This window comes from Solanum tuberosum, unplaced genomic scaffold (assembly GCF_000226075.1).
Source record: "Solanum tuberosum cultivar DM 1-3 516 R44 unplaced genomic scaffold, SolTub_3.0 scf00277, whole genome shotgun sequence".
Lineage (NCBI taxonomy): Eukaryota > Viridiplantae > Streptophyta > Magnoliopsida > Solanales > Solanaceae > Solanum > Solanum tuberosum.
Genome location: NW_006239197.1, coordinates 770,135 through 791,078, shown reverse-complemented (window position 1 = coordinate 791,078; position 20,944 = coordinate 770,135). Strand labels below are relative to the sequence as shown.

At 31.0% G+C, this 20,944-nt stretch overlaps 2 protein-coding genes across 11 annotated transcripts in view; one reads left to right on the top strand and one right to left on the bottom strand.

The window, feature by feature from the left end:
• The window catches only part of LOC102586750 (EVI5-like protein), a 7,713-nt gene extending 3,652 nt beyond the window's left edge, over nucleotides 1–4,061 (top strand). For all 8 annotated transcript variants that reach the window (XM_015313970.1, XM_006358485.2, XM_015313972.1 and 5 more), the window contains 4 exons: nucleotides 1,688–1,885; nucleotides 1,963–2,022; nucleotides 2,110–2,208; nucleotides 3,729–4,061. In XM_015313970.1, coding sequence (XP_015169456.1) covers nucleotides 1,688–1,885; nucleotides 1,963–2,022; nucleotides 2,110–2,208; nucleotides 3,729–3,809 — 438 coding nt within the window. In that variant the 3' untranslated portion in view covers nucleotides 3,810–4,061. The remainder of the gene's footprint in view (nucleotides 1–1,687; nucleotides 1,886–1,962; nucleotides 2,023–2,109; nucleotides 2,209–3,728) is intronic.
• A 1,123-nt stretch (nucleotides 4,062–5,184) lies between these two features.
• LOC102585756 (probable receptor-like protein kinase At5g18500) lies at nucleotides 5,185–10,551 on the bottom strand. 3 transcript variants are annotated; one of them, XM_006358480.2, is made up of 9 exons: nucleotides 10,350–10,551; nucleotides 9,638–9,718; nucleotides 8,548–9,232; nucleotides 8,352–8,456; nucleotides 8,061–8,183; nucleotides 7,822–7,992; nucleotides 7,514–7,643; nucleotides 6,084–6,296; nucleotides 5,400–5,735 (listed from the first exon to the last, which is right to left on the bottom strand). In XM_006358480.2, the coding sequence occupies exons 3-9, from the start codon at nucleotides 9,210–9,212 to the stop codon at nucleotides 5,616–5,618; spliced, it is 1,527 nt and encodes a 508-aa protein (XP_006358542.1). In that variant the 5' UTR covers nucleotides 9,213–9,232; nucleotides 9,638–9,718; nucleotides 10,350–10,551; the 3' UTR covers nucleotides 5,400–5,615. The 3 variants fall into 3 exon arrangements, with proteins under 3 accessions (XP_006358543.1, XP_006358542.1, XP_006358544.1); XM_006358482.2 differs by lacking the exon at nucleotides 10,350–10,551 and adding an exon at nucleotides 9,829–10,199; XM_006358481.2 differs by lacking the exon at nucleotides 10,350–10,551 and having other exon boundaries at nucleotides 5,185–5,735; nucleotides 9,638–10,199.
• Between the last annotated feature and the right edge of the window lie 10,393 nt (nucleotides 10,552–20,944).

The window sequence follows — 20,944 nt, the reverse complement described above, 5'->3', positions numbered from 1 at the left end:
CCCTAAATCCTATTACCCCCCCCCCCCCCCCGTCATTTCATTATTTTCCATAAACGATTTCACCCCTTCTCCCTCATTGAAGTATGTTATTGAACAAGTAAACTTTATCACCGCTAACCAAAAAACATTCAGCAATAGAACACCAACAATCGTAACTTGATAAACCAATTTGCAAAATGAGGAGCATTAACAGGGGAAGCAAATATTTGAACTTCATACAAAACATGTTGAGCACAAAACACACTACTCCAAATACAAAAACCCCCCACTAGCTTGTTGTTTGTTAAGAACCAGCAGAGTTGGTCAATAGCTAGAAATAAACTAAGTAAAGAACTAATGAAGAAATAGAGAAACTGGAAATAAACTTCACAAAAACTGGACATAAACTAAGTAAAGAACTAATGAAGAAATTCCTTACCAAACATTAAGTAAAAACTGGAAATAAACATCAAAAATCTGGACAAAAACGAAACTTCAATGAGGGAGAAGGGGTGAAATCGTTTCTGGAAAATAATGAAATGAGGGAAAGAAAAGAGTAATTAGGATTTAGGGATTTAGTCTATGTGGCAATGGTAAAAAAGAGTAATTAGTATTGGCATGCAATGTGACACCCACATGGCATTTAACAACTTCCGTTAATAAGAAGGGTACTTTTGACCCAATAGTTTAACGGGAAGGGTAGTTTTGAGCCGAAATATAGTTTAAGGGTAAATATGAGCTATTTCGGATAGTTTAAGGGTATTTTTGACCCTTTTCCATTCTTAGAGTGGTGAATGTTGGATAGAGATTAAATTGTGTCTAATATTTTGGCATATTCCAAGCTAGGGTCACCTTTTACATGATTTCATTCTTACATTTAATATGCTAGTAGTTACATAAGTCCCCAATAACGTATCTTTAAGGTTTCTACTGGATGTGGAACGGAGTGGTAATCTCATCTGCATGTGGAGCAATAGGATTATTCTAAGTAACTTTGGATAGTTTTATGGCAAGGTTGAAATGCCTTATTCTCTTGGACGGTTTGTGTTCTTTGTGCTCTTCCTCCATATACTAATAAAGTGAGAGTTGGGCCTCATCACATATTGTGTGATCTCAGTCCAATATAAAGTTGGCATCACATATTGTTATTTAAACACTTTTACTGAAGTTGGAAGCTGCAGCATAATTGCCTTGAGGTTGCTTTTCAACCTATCTGAAGTTGTCAAAGTTCTGATAAGCTGGTCCATTGCTTCTTCTTCTTCTTCTTTTTTTGCAGTAAATAAATAATTGTGATAAACCAATCAGTTAAGAACGATATATGAGAATCAATGTACCAAGTTGTTTTTTTTTTTTTTTTTTATTCTCAAAAAAAAAACAACTTGGTACATTGATTCTCATATATCGTTCTTAACTGATTGGTTTATCACAATTATTTATTTACTGCAAAAAAAGAAGAAGAAGAAGAAGCAATGGACCAAGTTGTTTGTTGTCCAGTTCTGTATTATATTAGATGTTACATGAAATTCCGTCATTTTTTATGATGTCCATGAATTCTCTACTATCATGATCTCTGATCCTGGCAGTTGCTATATTTCTCTTGAGACTTTCAGCTGCTTCCATGTATTAGGAAGTCTTTGTTTTGATTACATAACATCTGTCATATGGCCTACTTTATATTAAAATAATAAATGTTGAACATGCGGATTAGGTAGGATTGCCTCTAGTCCAGCAATACCTCTTTCAGTTTGATCATTTGGTGAAAGAGCACATGCCGAAGTTGGGTGAACATTTTGCTCAGGAAATGATAAATCCCAGCATGTATGCCAGTCAGTGGTTCATAACAGTTTTCTCGTACTCTTTTCCATTTCACTTGGCTCTCAGAATTTGGGATGTCTTTCTTTTTGAGGTTAGTAATCTACCATTATTATATCCACTCTCTGATGCCTGGATTTACTGTTGAGCTTACCGAGTTCACTGTACCAGGGTGTTAAAGTAGTCTTCAAAGTTGGCTTGGCTCTATTGAAATATTGCCACGATGATCTGGTAAGTTTTAAATACAGAAAAGTTTATAAATGCTACTTTTTCTTGCTCCTACAGGTTAGTACAACTATAACACTCGCTTATTCGCAGGTAAAGTTGCCATTTGAGAAACTCATACATGCTTTGCGCAACTTCCCTGAGGATGCCATGAATCCAGATATACTTTTACCAATGGCTTTTTCAATCAAGGCTAGCCCTCTCTCTCTCTCTCTCTCTCTCTCCCTTCCCCCCTCCTTCCCTGTGATTAGCCAAGACTCTCCTCGCCTAACAGTGATATGTAAGGGTTAGACAAATGCTTGTAGGTTCCTATATTATTTTTCAGAGTGATACTTTTGATTTCCCATTTATCTTTCGAAAGACTGTTTTCTGGGAAGGGATGAAGTTGGAATAACTGAGGAAAACATTATAAATTGGAATTGACACACAGATAAAAGGAAACTAATGGAAACATTAACTTGTAATGATTTTGTACAAGACAAGCAATATGCAGTACAATTTTAGCAATTTGAAGGGAGGTTCACATGATTAATCCTAATTTGACTTCACCAGCTAGGGAAAAACATCCTTGCCCTTCTAAGACATTTCCGAAGAAACCAAATAAAAAACTATAATAAAAAAATGAAAAGTAAGAAAACATTTGTAGTCAAAGCGCATGCACTGCTTCTCAATATCACGTACAAAACATTGTTTTATTCTTATTTTATAGAACTAGGCAATAAAACACTGTTTGCTTGCATAATTAGTTCAAGTTCTTTGACTGTTGTTCCTTGAGCGAATTGTCTAAGTAATGTTTGTTTTCTTTCTCTGGTGCTGTGTCTTGTTATCTACTGTGCGTCATTTCAGTTGTTCTGTAGTTCTTAACCAGTGTTTGTACGTTTCCTGTACATGTGATGGATGCCTCATAACTTTGAAAATTTTATGTCAAGCTTCAGTCTGGAGTGTGAAAATGTTCAACTCAAACTAGGCACTCTACCTTGTATTGAAATTTATTTCTCATTGTTATACATGATCACAGCCATCAACTTTTTTATTTGTGGGTAGTTTTGCATCAGTTGTGCTTGTGTTTTCTCTTGCATGTCTATTTGTACATCTTCCTTAGCCATTTTGATGCATTCCTCATGTGGTAGTGGTGTGGTTAATCAGCAGTTCATAGGTTGAACTTAAATTGGTGGATGTTTAGCAGCCATAGGCTTGTGAACCTAGAAAGTATTTTTTTTTGTCTCTATGTGGATCTATATACTAAAGTAGTTTGAGTAGATACAAGTAGAATCTAACCAGTACAGGCTTGTTGTAAGGCTGCTGAGTTTGGCTCAATGAGAGCTTCATAAATGGATTAAGTTCAGAAGCAAAACTCTAGCATGATAACTGATGAATATTAAATAAAATTGAATGCATACAGATTGCAAGCCTGTCGGTTAAGTAGCGCTATAAAGCTGTATGTGGCAAAGATTTGTTTCCAAACCTATGCAAGGATTAAAGGGAAGGAATTGTTATTAGCTAAAGAGTAATTATAGGATACTTGATGATATTTCTTTACATATTTGATTTCTCAGAAAGAACACTTAATCTGGATATAAACACAAGACTGAAACAATCTAAAGGGAAACAAAAGGCTCTCAGCATCTGACTGAATCCTCATTTTATTGCTGTCCCCCTGTGTCATCTCGTTAAGCTGTTTCTCATTTGTATTTATCCTTTTCATTTAATAGGTTTCCAAGAATTTGGTGGAACTGAAGCAGGAATATGAACAGCAACGGCTGAAACCTCCTGAATCCCCAGTCAAACAGTAAGATGTACCAAATGCAAAATACCTCTGGAGAAACAATCAACCAGCTTTTGTGCATAAATTTGGATTCTTTAGTTCTCTGTTTAAAAAAAGTCTCAGCTGATGTACATAATCACATTGATCAGATTTACGCAGGCCATACAGTTTTTAGTACAAAATAGTCTATTATTTGAAGGAGAAGGCGCCTCAGTCTTTGCCATGAGGGTCAATTGTACAAGTCTAACTAGTCTTCTTATGTTAAAAAATGTTATGTCCATCTCTCTCTCTCTTTGTAAAGGTAGTTTTCTGATCAGTTTACACGAATTTAGACTGTTCTACTGGATTCCTGCTAACTCTGTGGTTTGTTATGTCAAATCTTTTTTAGACAGCTAAATAATGATGTAGCTTCTGTCCTGTTTGAATGTGGAGGAAAAAATTTAGCAAGCCACTAGGATAATTTCAGTGACTTAGCAACCTTATCCTGAGATGTGAGATTTGGTTCCTGTCTCAATCTATAAGCTGAGTCAGCCTCATTACGTTTAGCTATAACTAACCACATGAGTTAGTGGCATTTTAATATGTTTTAGCTGGATTTGTCAGAAGAAAACATGCATTTGGCAGTGGCAAAAATCTTTGCTTCTTTATTTTTTGTTTTATATATTTACATAAACAGATCTCTAAGACTTTATTCTATAGTTTCTTTTTCTAATTATAAACCATTTTCATTGGTTCTCAACTAAAGGGTTGTGTGGTCTCCCACATTATATTGATATTAGTTAGAGTATTATATTATAATTGGTGCGGCGACTCAAATGATTACTAATGCTAGATTATTACAACAACGTAATTTCACAAGTGGGATTTGGTGAGGGTAAAGTGTACGTAGACTTTACCCACTTACCTTTGTGGGGGGTAGAAAGGTTATGGTTGTTCACAATAAATCTGTCTCTCAAAGTCAGGAAAATGTTAGTTATAATTTATTTCCCAGTCTAAAGATGAAATGATGTTTTAAGGGGTCTTCAGCCAAATCATTGCCTTTATCTTTAGTATAAGGGGTGGATAGTGAATGGTGATGGTGACTCCTATCAACTATTTGCAAACAAGAACTGTCGAGCATTAATAAAAATGCTAGCTTTTGCTTGTTGCTACGACACATTAAGAGAGTACAGCTGTTTTACCATAGTAGTACTAATCAGTACCAGTTGAAGTAGGACCATCCAAACCAGCCTGTGAATCATCCAAACTATACTTTGGATGGTATCACAAGTGTGATGAGGCCAACTTGTGTGCATCACAACTATTCCACCAGAGAAACCTGTTGAAAATGACTCAGCAGGTTATTCCTGAAAGTGATTTTGCCTCTCACCAACACAATAACTAGTAATTCTTCCTGTCAATGCTTAGGCAGATGAAACGAAATCACATTGCATATTTTGTTTCTGCTAGAATTTACATTAGAAGAAAATAAATTACAATACTACTTGAACAATGTTGAATACCGAAGCAAGAAATTCTTCTGTACACAAACCCCGCCCCTGATTGCTTCCAGTTTAGTTACAAGACCATCAAGTCCACAACAATTAACTCCCTATCTACTTTCATACAAGGAAAGAACCAAAATAAGAAGAAAAAACAAGGTACAAATAAAAGATAATAAGAAAGAATAGAACCCTTAAAGGGGGGGAGAAAAGTAGTCAATCTCTGACCAGCAATATACGAGCAGAAACAGTTCATCCTCCTACTCATTTTGATCCGGTAGACTTTCATTATGATGAAAGCTTTGTAAGTGGCACACTCCTCATAAAAGACCAGAAAGCTGTGTCTTAGATGGTTATACTTGATGGTTCCTTCTACTTTCCGACCTTGGATCTGGGTTGTCACTCTTGTCAGTGTCGTAGTTTTGAGAATCACTCTCCCCGTTACCTGCTTGAGATCTTCGTTGCCTTCGATCCTGCAGTGGAGAAAATGAAAATGATGCCTAAGTTTCTCATTTGATAAAGAATGGCACCAACACCCCACCCCTCCCTCCATCAGTTGAAAAAGTTCCTACATAAGGGAAGAATGACCAAATACACAAAGCCATATTCATAAATTCTAGGACATGAATATGCTTATCCAACACCTTCTACAAGCAATGCAGATTGAATAAGAAGAAACTACTAGTAAGCTTCACAAAATTAACACATCTGTTCAAACAAAGACAGAATTTATTGGATCTATAACAGGGATCACAGTTAAAACAAAATAAGAAACTTGAGGGTCCATAACATTGCAAGAGAAGAAAAGAGAGGACACCAACCTCTCTTGGTATGGGATATTCCTCTGATTCAAGCATACGAACAACTTGGCTCATCTTTGGTCTCTTGTCAGAATCTGGATCAACACATCTCAGAGCAGTCAGAAGGGCTCTTTTGAGAGCTCTTGTTGGTGGCCTTGTTTCAATATTTGGATCTACTACTTCCTCAGAGCGCCTGCTTCCAACCATCATTTTCAACCAATCAACAAGATTCACCTGCAACCACATAAGTCTTATACTTTAAGAGTCTGTTTGTAGAGCAAAAATCAGAGTAGGATATTCGTATAAAAAAGGTGGTGAGGGAGATTGAAAAGGACATCAACATAAAAATTTAGAGGCCAAAATGAAAAATAGATTTGCTTGACAAATCCTCCAGTAGAACTCAAGCTCTGGTGAGAAATCTTACCGAGGTTGGAAAGATTCAGATGTGATTCTACTAATATCCATGTCATAATATAAAACTTTGTGGGTCATTGGTAGTGAAAGACCATAAAATTCAAATATTAATCAGCTTTTATTCACCTTTCCGTTGGGCTTGATGGCGTGAGGTATAAGATTACTATTTATACCAATTAATGGACAGCCGGAAGATATACATACTGACGACACAAAGCACCAGATTCGGACACTAGATAGCTATAAAAAAATTGATAGGTCACTAGTAAGTTGTTATGAATGTTGTCTTGATATGTACAAAATATGTATCATTAAGACATGGTAAAAAGAGATGAAAGACAACCAAATATTGTCTCGTAAAGAAACAAGAAATAGCAGCATTACCATTTACCAATACTAGCTTTTTTTTTTTTTTTTTTTGATAACCGAGAAATCCGTCTGTGACCCGCCCTTTGGACCAATCACAGCCTTCTAAACTCGGTGGATAATGGGCCCGCCCCTCTACCCTTCTCCACTTAAATACCAGGCTTCGCTTTGCATGGTGTGGGGCTTGAACCTGTGACCTAAGCCACAAATCCTCCACCTTTTGCCACTTGAGTTAGGCCTTGGGGGCTGACCAATACTAGCTTTTTGTTCAGATGATGTAATGAATAGTGAACAAGGCTAAAGCATGGGACATTCTCTTAAACTATAATTCAGCAGAAGGCTGAAGTATTGAGCATGGTTTATGACAAGATCAATCGCTGGAATCAGGTGAGTTGGAATATCCTTCTCAAAGATTCATAGCATGTGAACATTGGTTATGGTACATGATATATCAAGAACAAGTAATCAGGAAAAATTCAAGGGAAACTAAATAGAAAATGACAATGAAACAAATATCAGAAAACCAGCAAGACGAGTATTAATAAAGATCTTTTCTGCCATAGATCTGGGCACAATCAGTTTTACAGCTTCTTCAATAATGAAGATGCAGATGAGATATTTTCATCAGTGTGCTAATTAGATCTTAAGATAAGGGACGAAGGATAACAAACCTCTTGGGCAGGACGGCCATAGTCCACAGGATCTCTTCCTGTGATCGATTCTAACAACACTACCCCAAAGCTATAAACATCACTCTTTTCATTCAAGAGACCAGTATTTGCATATTCAGGAGCCACATACCTGTCAAATATTTGTAAGGATGTGAAATAATATAATACTGCAAAACTTCTGTTTCAACTTTTTATATCTAAAGAGGTAATAAAACAGGACACCAGAAGTTGAAGATTGTAAAATCCAGAAGACCAGAACATGAAGCAAGCTGGAATGGAATCAAAAGGAGCAGAAGGAAGAAACTAACCCAAAGGTACCCATGACTCGAGTTGTGATATGACTTTTACCAGCACCAAGCAGTTTGGCCAGACCAAAATCAGAGACCTTCGCATTGAAGTCATCATCAATCAATATATTACTTGATTTTATATCTCGATGAACAACTTTGGGCTCAATATTCTCATGCAAATAGGCAAGACTGCAAGAAATGATAGCACATCAAGAGATCTATATTATTCCAAAATAGATTTAGCTGAATGAACTTACGCTTTAGCTGTCCCAAGGAGAACCTTCATCCTAGCCTCCCAAGTTAGATACCCGTGGTGTCGCATGGCTCCATGAAGCCACTGTTCCAAATTGCCATTGTTGACATATTCGTAAACCAGCATCCTGAGATAATGAATTAGAACAGAGCTGTTAGAAATGCTAAACAAGAAAGAACATAATACTCATCCAATTACTTCACAAGCGCATGAAAGTAAATGAACAATTCAAAGCTTCATTTTTCGTGTCCAAAAAAGGTATAGGACTATCAGGGACTTCCATATGGGGAAATACCTGTGAGTTCCTTCAATGCAGTATCCTAGAAGGCGGACCAAATTTTTGTGACGCACATGGCCAATGGCTTCAACCTCCACTTGGAACTCTTTCTCTGCTTGGCCTCTGGGACAAAGATCTTAAATTCAAACTCAAGCCGGCAACTAAAACAAAAGGATCAGTAAGGAAAGCATTAAATTTGATTTTATCAACTCACAGATTGTTGAGGAGCTTCTTAATAGCTACAGGTGTTCCATTAATCAAATTCCCCCGGTAGACAATGCCATATCCACCCTCACCGAGAATATTCTCCTTTGAAAACCGACCTGTTGCAAGCTCAAGATCTCTCAATGTAAACCAGTGGCCCCAACCCAAGTGAGAAAACTCAGGTAATCCGGTTAGAGGAGAAGGAGCAGTTATTGGATGTGAATTATAAGCTTTATACATTGCACTTTTGCATGAACTCCCTTCTTCTCCTGATTGTGATCCACAACAGTCCTTGTCAACATGATGGAAGGAACCTGATTGACTGCTGTTATCTCCATTCTTTTTCCCCATTCCAAGATGAACCAGAACCTTATCTGATTCTTTATCACTGGTTTTGTCATGAATGGTGAGAAGAATTCCGTCTCGTGGAGAAAAATCATTTGTTGATACTTGCTCAACCCGAACTTCTTTAATTTCTTTAGAAACTGTTGGTATTTGGCTAACAGGGAGATTGTCTGTACCTCTTCTCGACTTCCTCCGTAAAGTGAGATACAATGTCAACAGTAAGAGGATTGCCACAATAAAAATCCCAACAAAAATTCCGATCAATTGCCAGACCTTGAGACCAAAAACAGCAGTTTTTTTGGATAACTCATCGTTTAGACTACCAGCCATCTTCTAGGATGTCAACAGACCTATAAAAATAGTATAAATTGAATGATGATCGGCAACATTACACGAAAAACACACATCTAACACAGTGTTAGTTTAATCAAACCCAATATGTAACTGAAGTCCTAATTGCAACTCCAAGTCAAACAGAAAATATGAGCATTTCCACATCCCACCCCCTTACACTACCAATGAGTAGAGATCAAACAACAAAAAAGCAAACAGCAAATTCATAAACTGGCCCAGTCAACCAAGAGATCATATAACAAGATCCACTAACAGAGAATGTAAAGCAACACAAACAAATGCCCCTGTGAAACCCCTGATGCCAATGTTGGTAAATTAAAACAAGAAATGCAAAGCAATGGAAACAGAGAGAAATAAAGTTGATGACTTTAAGAAAGTTCACATTTTTATAATCCCCATACCTTCCTGAGATATTACCCAATATCAAATCTTCAATGCCCAGATCTCAAGAACTCCATCATCATTAACCAATCCCTACAGATCTTGACCAAGAAAACCCCAAAAGACAATGTCAAAATAACCAAATTCCAAGAACACACACAAATAAACCCTCTTTAGAGCAACACAAGTTAAATAGCAAAACTAATATTACAATCTTGTATCTGATTCTTCACAGCATTGAGAGATTCAAGTCCAAATCTAAGCTGAGATGGTGTTTTCTTAGACCACCACCTGCCCCCCTCAACAGTAAACCAGTTAACAACAACAAAAGTACTAAATTTACAAAAGAGAGTAAAGATACATAGAATTGTAATAATGTATATGATTTATTTTTTGTGGACAACTTTTTTAGAATAGTAATATGACAGAGAAGGAAAGGAAGGATGGAGTTATCAGTGGTAGGTGATAAGGAAATGCCTTACAAACAGTAAAAGGGAAGTCATGGAAGAGGTGCAAGGCAAACTCTTAGTTGGCACCCCAACCCCTTTTTTTAATTTCTTATGAAGATGACTGATTATCAGAATTCAGAAAGAAAATAAAAAAGAAAACTTTACTGCCATTAACATACCAGTATTAGAAAAATCAGCTTCTTAAGACAAAATTAATAGACAAATGTTATTATCATATACTAAAATTCTGATACCATAAATTTGGCTTTTTTAGTTTTCTTACCAATCTTGGAAGAAGATAATCCACAATAAGGTGATGTAATGAAATAGTAGTGTGTGCTAAAAGTAGAGTAACTTTGTATAGTCTTTCTTTTTTTACTTACTTGTAGGGAGGAAAGGATAGAAAGAAACAAGAAAAAGTTAGGAAGCAAATGACAGGCTTTGTTTGGATGAGGGGAAGGCATGTCAGTAACTCACTGACTTGGGGTTTGGGTGGATGACATCCTGGACTCTTGTGGACCTTGTGTGGACTCTGGACCAATTCAACAAGTTTTTTCTTCCCTTTTCAGGTTGTTACTATTCCTGTTTTTCCTATGTCATGTCTTCTTCATTTTCCTATTTTTCTTTATAATAATGATTTTATTGAAATTTTGATTCATCCAACCTTATTCATGATGTTATATTAGATATGGTATTATTGTTATTGTCATTTTACTGCTAATTACACAATGGAAGTGTTATAGAAATAAAAAAAAAATAACGTGTACTCCATCTAATTCGTAATTGGGATATGACATATCCCAAAGAAAAATATTTAAAGACGTAAATTAAAGATTATTTTTCTTTTGATTATTATCAAAATGTTCTCTATAAAATGTAAAGTAGTTTTAAAATCTCATTAAATAAAGGGTTATACTTTAAATAATTCATTTATTTTGTACCGTGAAAAAAGTCTCTACGATTCACTTGATATGGACTAGAGAGAGTATGAATTATTAACTTATTTTGTACTATCCAATTAGCATATGAATATTGAGTTAAGCTACTTCATGTAATTTATGTAGGGAGATCGGCACATATGATTTCTAGAAGTATCAAATACTAAATAATAATGATCGTCCACCCAATTGAGAAATTTAAAAAATTAATTGAGTACAAAATTTATTTACAAGCAGTACCTTATTATGATCTTCAATGTATTTTAACTTATTGTAAATTGAATCAATCCAACTTCATTGTAAATTATGAGCGTTTCTTTTAAGAAACTTAAAAGCATATTTCAACAGAGAATATATACTTTTAATTTCGAGTTATTAACAATTGAGGGCTCAGTTGTTAACTGATGGTATAAATTACATTTTATGAGAATATTCTCGAATTTTTTAATTTAAGTTATTATTTTTATAATTGAGTTATTACTATTGTAACGATCAAACATTATTATCAGTAATAAAAAATATTTATTACACATATAATTGCAAAAACTAGTGACCTACTTTTGGCGCTATAGGCTTAGTTGCACCCACCTTGCATTCCTAAAAAAGTGATGACTAAACAAGTTAATTGATGCAACTAATCAAAAATCAGCCTAAAGTTAATTAAGGAAGTACTATTTTCAACAAACCCATTTAACCGTATAAGATTATATTAAAGAGGAAATACTCCTCTTTTAATTCAATTTTTACTATTATTGGACGTGATTAGTATGGATAAAATATGAAAACGAAACGAGGTTTGTGTCTGGTATTATGGAAAACATTTTTCGTATAATATTTTTAATTTTTTTTTATGTTTGGTTAGTTTAAATTTTTTGAAAAATATTTAAAATAGATTATTTTTTCTCCTCAAATCTAATCAAATATCTCATTCAACTTCACCTTTGACTCATGACACCAATCTGACCCGGGTTATGGTCGGGTTTCAGATTGGCATCGAGGTTGAGAGTCAAGATCAAAAGTTGAATCCCCGGTAGGCGTTAGGAGTCGAGACCCGGGTCATAACAGTTAGCTGGGTTTCGGGTTGAGGTCAAATCCTAGATCTCGGGTCGAGATAGAATCTCATATTGTGGTCAGAAGTTGGGTCTCGGGAATCGAATCGGGTCGGGAGTTCAATGTGAATTGTTTAATTAACACCTAATTCACATGGACCAGAACTATACCAAATTAAAGAAATAAAAAAAGAAAAGTCTCTTTTTCTTTTAATCTTCTTTAAACTGTCGGTTAGTTATTTTAAAATACTAATACGGCTGATAATGAGGAATCTAATTTGCTTAAAGGACTTTAATGAAAGATAAAGGTTTTGCCTTACAGTTGAAGCTAATAATAACGTAAATCATCATTATAAATATATGATAGAAAGAATGTATTAACCTAATTTATAAAGGACCTTGCCTTACATTTGTAGGTTAGAAGAAATTTTATAATGTTTTCCAGGGTCCCTTATGTCTCAAATTAAAAAAATTATTTGAATTAAAAGATAAGAAAAATAATACTATCAAGGTTTTGGCCAACCGCATTAACTTTGTCATGAATTATAATAAATAAATTATATCATTATTGTGATAGTCTTTGAAGCTACCTTCCATATAATATTCAATAATCAATAATCAATAATTCATCAGTTATAATTTGCCAAGTTGAACACAAATGTTCTGTATTAAAAAAGTCAAACCATTCTACTACTAATATTTATGTACTTACTTTTAGTTCTGGCAGGAAAAAGAACAAATGTACTTTGGTGAACTAGTGATTTGAATTTATTAATTATTATTATCAGTGGGCAACTGTATTGTAATGTTTATTTCATTATTATTATTATTATTATTATTATTATTATTATTATTATTATATTTGTTGGTCAAAGAATCTACAATTTTACGATAATTATTCCTAAAGATGTATGGGCTATACCTACCTTGCTAATGCTACAGTTGGAATTTCTTGTTTTTCATATACCAAATGAGTTGATTTCTGAAGGAATTATATTTTATTCCATGGTAAATAGTTATGAAAAGAGGGACTAATTCTCTATTATCATGGTTAAATCTCTATTTATGATAAGATAATCGTTACTAAGAACCAATTAAGTAATAAGATTGCGGACACTAATTACGGGTAAATCATATCTCATTTGTGGCAAGCACGGGATATATAGAGCCGGTTTGACATTGCTGTTGGGAGGCAAAAATATTTTTATTGAAAAATTAAGTGTTTGAAAAATCAGTAAAAGTACATTTAAATGGAAGTAGAAACAGTTTTTCTGTTGTTCGAAAGAAGCTAAAAATTTATGTTTTTTAAAAAAACAGAAGGAGAAACAAAAAATTATTTTTCTCAAGACTAAAATTTCTTTTTTCATATATACATAATTACATATTTATCAATATATTTCTTATTAATTAATTAGCATATTTCATAAGTTTGGTTAAACTTCATTTAAGAATTTTATTTTTTATTTAATATAAAAAAATTATAATTTATTTTATTTTGCGTTTATATATTATTATATTATATATTATATATATTATTTTACATATTATTTTGTAGAATTAGAAAAAAGGTAACAATAATATTTTCAAGATGAGGAAAAAGATGAAGAAAATAACAATCAAAGATTTAAGCCTCCCAAACAAGGTATAATATTGATTAAAAAGTTAAACTTGTGAATTTTAATTTTTTAAAAATAAAAATTTAATTAACTTTTTATAATAGATATTTAAAATAGTTTCTCTCTATAAAATAATTTTAATATTAGAAGTGCATTAATAGTTGACTTTTTTCGTAATTTGACCCTCAAAAACATTATTTTTTTTTTAAATTAATCAAACACAATTTGCTTATGAAAAATACTTTTCAAATGAATTAGCCAAACACGAATTGCTTTTTTCAAAATCACTTTTCTAAAAAAACATTTTTAAAAAATGCTTCTAAAAATAACTTTTTTTAATAGCAATGTCAATACAAACTCATAGTCCTAAACCAAATTAAGCTTTTTATCATACCTCCTCACAAGTGTGGGTAAGGTTATTAATTCAGTCAAATTCAATAATTTCAACTAAAATTCTATAGAAAGTTAGTGTTAAATATAAAAAGAAAATATTAATTTAAAACTTATAAAGTATAGAATTTTAAATTTATAAATTTTAAATCTTAATTCTGACATTGTTAGCCTAATTATGTTATATTTATCTTGAAACCAATGTGTCCCTTTCGTTTATTGTCCTCCATTAAATTTCTTAGTACTACTTTTCACATGATCCAACTTTTTCTCTCCTTCCCGCATTAATTTTCACCCGGTCACATGATTTTTGTTCAATTTAACTTTTAAATGATAAATTGAGTATTTGGTCAAGCTCAGTTATTATAAATTTTACAATAATATATACTCTTTCTGTCCTTAATTACTTGTTCATTTTTGAATTGGCACATTTATTAAGAAATTAATTAATGACATAGTAAATTTACCATTTTACCCCTATTAATTATGAAGTTGATGAAAAGTTCTGCATTTTTCAAATTAATTATTCATTTAATTGAGGATATAATAGGTAAAAAAAAGTTGTTCTTTCTTGATTTGTCAAAATGGATAAGTAATTAAGGACAACTATAAAAAAAAAATGGACAAGTAATTAGAGATAGGGAGTAGTACTACTACTCCCTCTATGCAGTTTTTTTTTCCTTCTCTTTAAATTGACTTTAAAATGTCAAACTATGCTGGGTGAAATTTATTTTCTGGAATTAAACTTAAAAGTTTATAATGAAATGACATACTCCCTTTGTTTAACAATAGTTGTCCACTATACTATTTTGAGATGTCTGAAATGATGTCCACTTTATGAAATAAATGGATAATTTTACATTTAGTTTCTAATTTACCCTTATCATTAACTAGTGTACATGTCCGCGCTTCGCACGGTTATAAGAAAAACTTAAATATATTTTTAAATAATTAATGTCACTATTTGATAAATGTTTTAATAAATAATATAATAAAAGGGAGAAATAAATTAAAATACGATTTTTATATTACTTATTCAGAAAAATTGCTAAAAAGAAATTTTTATACTGATAAAAGAGTTGAAAATATAAATGTTGATATGAAAAGCTTCAGTTAATTGACAATCTTATTATCATAGTTTCATATTAAATTCAATATTTTTTATAGAAACATTATTAGTTCAATCAACAATATTAAATCTACTCGATCATAAATTACGTGACTTTATTTTTTATAAGTGACACAATAATGCAAATAAATATATAAAGATACATTTGTGGTAAATCATAGTGAGAAAGAAAAATACTTGTATTATATTCTAACATAGTTGTGCACGAAATTCAAATGTTAGTGACATATTTTTTTATGTTAATACCGACACTCATCTAATGCAATTTGTGTTTCATGAAATTCATTAATATTAAATTTTGTGTATTTAAACTCCCATTTTTGTAGAGACATTGCAAGAAGGGAGAATTAAATTGCAATAGTGCAACATTACGGTTGAAGTTATATTTTTACAATAAAAAATAAAAAAATTAAACACATAACATAAATTGAGATATAAAATATAAGTCATGATATCATTTAGTGACTTGGTGTGATATTTACCTAATCCAATTGTATAGAGATGATCAAAGAGCGACAAAGAAATAGTTTTTTAAAGTAATACGTGTATGCAATGTTGAAGATAGGACAATAAAAAGTTTGACAACATAAATATAATTATTTTTATCATTAAAATATTATCGTGGTAATTATTATAAATAAATTGAAGTAATAACTCTCCAAAAGATAACTCCTTCTTTGATGTAGAAAAAATAAAAGAAGCTTTTATTTGCTTTCAATAATAATCAATTTAATACACATTAATCATATATTCACATTTATTATGGGGAAAATAAAAAAAAAATGACTCTTATTATCCTTATATACACCCCATTTATGAAGTAAAGAATAAAATTAATTTTTATATATGATTTTTTAACACTTTTAACATAAATTTGTTATTGAAAAAAATAAGTGATGGAATTTAAAGTTTTTCTCAAAAATAAAAGATAGTTAAGGAAATTATTTTTTTAGTTTTTTATTTATTTATATGTATATAATTCCTAGTTTTACTATACATATAAATTTTATCATTTTTTTTATAAAAAAAAAATTAAAACCGTTATTTATAGGACAACAATATGAAATATCAAATGATATCATGAACATATCAAATGATATCATGAACATGATTATTAATATAATTTAAGAGTTATGATCATCAAAAGTCATTAAAGTATGGAAAATAAAGATACTTAAATTTTTATATTAAACATATGAATCAATGAAGGAGTAGTAATTGATACATTCATTTTTGTACAATAGTAAGAAATAAATAAACAGAAAAATTGTCCAAAAAAATAAAATAAATAAGATTCTTGGCCAAAGAGATGTGCTACACCACTTTTTTATATCTAGATAATTCTTATGTTGGTACAAAAAGTAGATTGAGAGTGAACAACTTCACTAAATCATTTTTATCCTAAACAAATACTTTTGTATATCAATTTTTGACCAAACATATTGTAATAGTGATCTCTGAAAATCTCAAAAACTTGAGAACTTCTAATATTATTATTATTATTAATAATAAAAAAATAACAAAATATGAAGACTATAAAGTTCCATATCAATAAACATCTTTTTATAAATTATACAATATTTTAAAATTATGAATTAACTTAACATTCTCGTGTTCCATCATAAATTAAAAGTTGATTTACATGACTACAAAACTATATACACATGCTTTATTGAGTAGCATACATGTATGTCTTGGCTTTCTTTTCCGCTTCTATTTTCAATAATATCCTGACATGAAAACAAAATAAGTTAACATTACAACAACAACAACAACAACAAAATATAAAAATGAAGTTAACTAATCAAATAAAAACTTTAAAGAATATTTAATTATGAGTTAAAGATAAAGGAACGATTTTTTTATCAACATAACAGAACCTAATGCTCCAAAAACTACAAAAAGAAGAAAAAAGAAATTCTCTATAGATTACAAAGAGAAGCAAAAAGAAAAAGTCAAACAGTTTTGTCCAAAAAAACTTTGTGATTCATATTATCATGAATTCAAAAATAATAATATTGAATGTATAATTGCAAAAGAGAAAGAGTGATAACTATATTAGGCACATCAAATAGTTTTACCTTGTAAAATCGAACTGCATAAAAATATCTAACAACCTTCATTATATCTCTCCTGCAAAATCAGATCAAAGAAGACAAAAAATTAACCAATAAAAGAGATAAAAGATAAAGAATGAGGAAAAATGTAAAAAAATAATAATCATCATATATGTCTCAAAATAGGTTTTTATAAGTGTGAATTTAAGATGACATAAATTTGTATATTAAATTATTTGAAGGTTATGAATATGAAAGGTTAGGAGTTATGGACATTATTAATATTTATGTAGTTGAAGAGGTATGAAAATGAAATAATTGAAAGAAATAAGAGAAGAATGCCAAAAAAACAACAAAAAAATAAAATAAGAATCAAGCCCTTAGAGAGCATCACGTCACCGTTTTCATATCAAGCTTTATTATAATATATAGATTATAGTCATTTTCATATTTACATTTTTCAAGACATTGTATTTATTACTCCCTCCGTCCCGTTTTATATGTCACCTTTTTACTTTGCACTTGCATTAAGAAATGATGTAACTTTACCCTTCTACCCTTATTTAATGTTTTCTTAAGTCAACTTTATAATAAATGATGAATACATTTTCAAGATTAATTAACTACTCTATTAAGGGTATAATAGGTAAAATATGATAATTTGTGCATAAATTTTATAAAATGACAAGTATTGTGGTCTAGCTATTATTAGAAAGGGATGTCATATAAAATGGGACGAAGGGAGTATATTCAAAGGGTGATATAGTAAAATTACCCCTCTATTTATAGTTTTTTAAGGATTGTGTCAAATTAATAGTGGACAATTATTGTTGGACAGAGATGGAGTAATAAATTATACAAAAGTACAATCATGTAAAAAGTTCAAAAGTTTTCTTTTTCCCAACAAATAACAGTTCACCTTAAAACATAGGCAATCGTGTAGAATAAAAAGTTTGTTACAATTAATTATAAAAATTGAATATGGGTAAATTCTTATTTAATGTGTTTCAGCAAAAAAAAAAAATGCAAGGAAGAAACAGACCAAATTAAAGAGACGGTTACGTTTAATTTTTTAATTTTTCATGTTTGATTGGTCAAAATGTTTATATATTTTTTAGGAACCGATTCCTTAAAAACATTTTTTTGATTGCATAAGTGACAGTTCAAGTTTATTATCTCCTTCTCACACATCTCTTGACCATCCCCCCTCCCCCTCTCCCCATCCCATCCCCTTCCCCACCCAAAATAATGTTTTGTTAAATGATATATAAAATGAGACAATATTATCTTGCTTACTTATCAAACACTAGAAAATAAATAAAAAATTCACTTGTTTTCTGAAAGAAAAATAAAATTCTACAAATAAATTTTCGTAGAAAACATTTTTCTTCCTAACAAACACACATGTGAAAAAATTACATCATGGATCTTTAGCTTTTCCTCCAAGTCTTTTCCTTCTAGATGCCATACCTTATTACCTTTGTCTCTTCTTAAGACTTTTCACCTAAAATTTTGAGAAAAAAAGAAGTTGTGAAGGGGGATATGTTTAGGACTTTAGGTAAAGTAATAAAAATAATGATTAGCAAATAGATTGTCAAATTCTTTTGGACAAAAGAGGTTATTAAATCAATGTTGCTATTAGGATTCGACAAAGAAATCCCACCAATTCTTGTTGATCTTAAAGACATTTTGCCACATAACTAATCAGTAATTAATTAAAGTCAACTTTATAATTTAGTGATAGCAAAAAGTCCATTTAACTGGAAATCACATTTTGATTCTCAGTTCTCAACCTTCCAGAAATAAAGAAACAGGTTTTTCACGTTGAAAAGTTATTACCAAATTTTCTTCTTTCATTCTAATCACTAATAATGCACGTAGTTATTTAAATTAGAAATTGAATAGTATAATCTAGTCATATTACGTGTATAGTTTGGTTGTTGTTAATTTATGTATAACAAATTTTCTAAATTCCTAATTACGAAAGTGTCATGTTACAAGCGATTTCCTCCAACAACTAAATACATTAATTAATATAATAAGCAATGTTCTAATCTCACTTTATACTCGCAGAATCAAAGTTATTACTATTTTTAAAACACGTTTTTGGAGGAAGGAAATATGTTTATTCTTTTTGTGATATTTATTTCTAAGCTGTGTCCACCTATTAATACAACTTGACTTGTATTAATATATATAGGAATGAGTCTGGAACTTCGGAGTTTCTTAATTAAGGGTTGTTTAGACGTGCAATATGAAATCAGATTGATATAAAGTTTGAAATTATGTTTGGATATCTTATATTGCAGTATGTTTTTCTTAGACATGAAAATCTCACATCACAAGTAATAAAAATTATCAAAATTTCTTCAATTCTTACACAATCAAACCATAGTTCATAAACAAGATATCAAAATACCATAATGAGGTTCCGCATTGATAAATCACATATCTCCATATTTTATTTATAAATAAATATTTGTGATTACAAACTTTCAAATACACGTAATCTTATAAATGGTGCTCCGCCGCATAGGGATATGACTTGTAGACTGAATATCCCATTAATAATATTACAAAAAATATCAATTTTATTGTGATTAATTACATTAGATTAGATGTCGATTGAAGGAGACAATGAGATATTACTGGGACATATTCATGGATTGCCTTGCTAATTATTGGATTTGCATAATTGATCATATGTGATCTTAACCATACGAGCACTTTGTTTGGTAAGTGAAATGTTTTCTCTTTGTCACATTTACACATCAAATCATATAATTTTTCTATTCTTTTCAATCGTTTCATCCTTTATAACAAGTCATAAAATTTTAAATGTAAAATTTGACTCTTAAGATCCAATATTTTAAATTTTGCAAATAAAGACTGATTATGCTTTGCGTCAAGAGATTATTCATATCATGTGAAATAATTATATTAAAGAATAACTAAATATTACTATTGTTGACTAGTAAATTTTTATAAATTTATGTGTATTTGAAAGTTTGTAATCTCAAACATTTATTTATAAAATGAACACGAAGATATGTAATTTATCGATGCGATGCTTTAGAATATAATTTAGATAACTTGTTTATGAACTATGATTTGCTCCATTCTATATGGTTTTATTACAATTAAGAAAATTTTAATAGTATTCACAGATTTTTGGGATTTATATGTTTAATGAGCTCCGAAAGTAATCCTTGAGGAGGGAAAAATGGATATGGAATATGGCTATAAATTATCTTGCAACAAAACGTGTGGCCTGTGGGATATTATGTTACCTGGCAGTGTCAAATTTATTATGCTTTTTATGACGTAAAATCTCTATAAATTAATACTCGGTAATTAATAATCTCTCTAAAGTAATATATTTCTTCGGTCTCGATTTGGGCCAATGGAAAAAATCACCAATTTCGATAAGATACTAAGATAAGATATTTCTAGAAGACCCCTATATAAATATATAGTCTCATTACTATCATAAATTAATAATTCTTTAAAAGTACAAATATATCTAAGACAATTTAGTGAAATATGATTCTATTGTGTTCTATTTTTTCTTAAAATTTAAATCTAGTTGAAGCTCATCTTTAACTTTTCTTATTGCATCCAAGAGCTCCGGTGTTGTACTTTTCGAACTACACCATAAAATTGTGAAGAGTTCTAGATGCGATAAGTGTTTCCTTACGC

Coding starts and splice junctions, on each gene's coding strand:
- LOC102585756 (XM_006358480.2), bottom strand. CDS start 9,212: ATGGCTGGTAGTCTAAACGATGAGTTATCCAAAAAAACTGCTGTTTTT. Junction 8,457..8,547: donor AAGAAGCTCCTCAACAATCT/GTGAGTTGATAA, acceptor TCTTTGTCCCAG/AGGCCAAGCAGAGAAAGAGT. Junction 7,993..8,060: donor CTCCTTGGGACAGCTAAAGC/GTAAGTTCATTC, acceptor CATTTCTTGCAG/TCTTGCCTATTTGCATGAGA.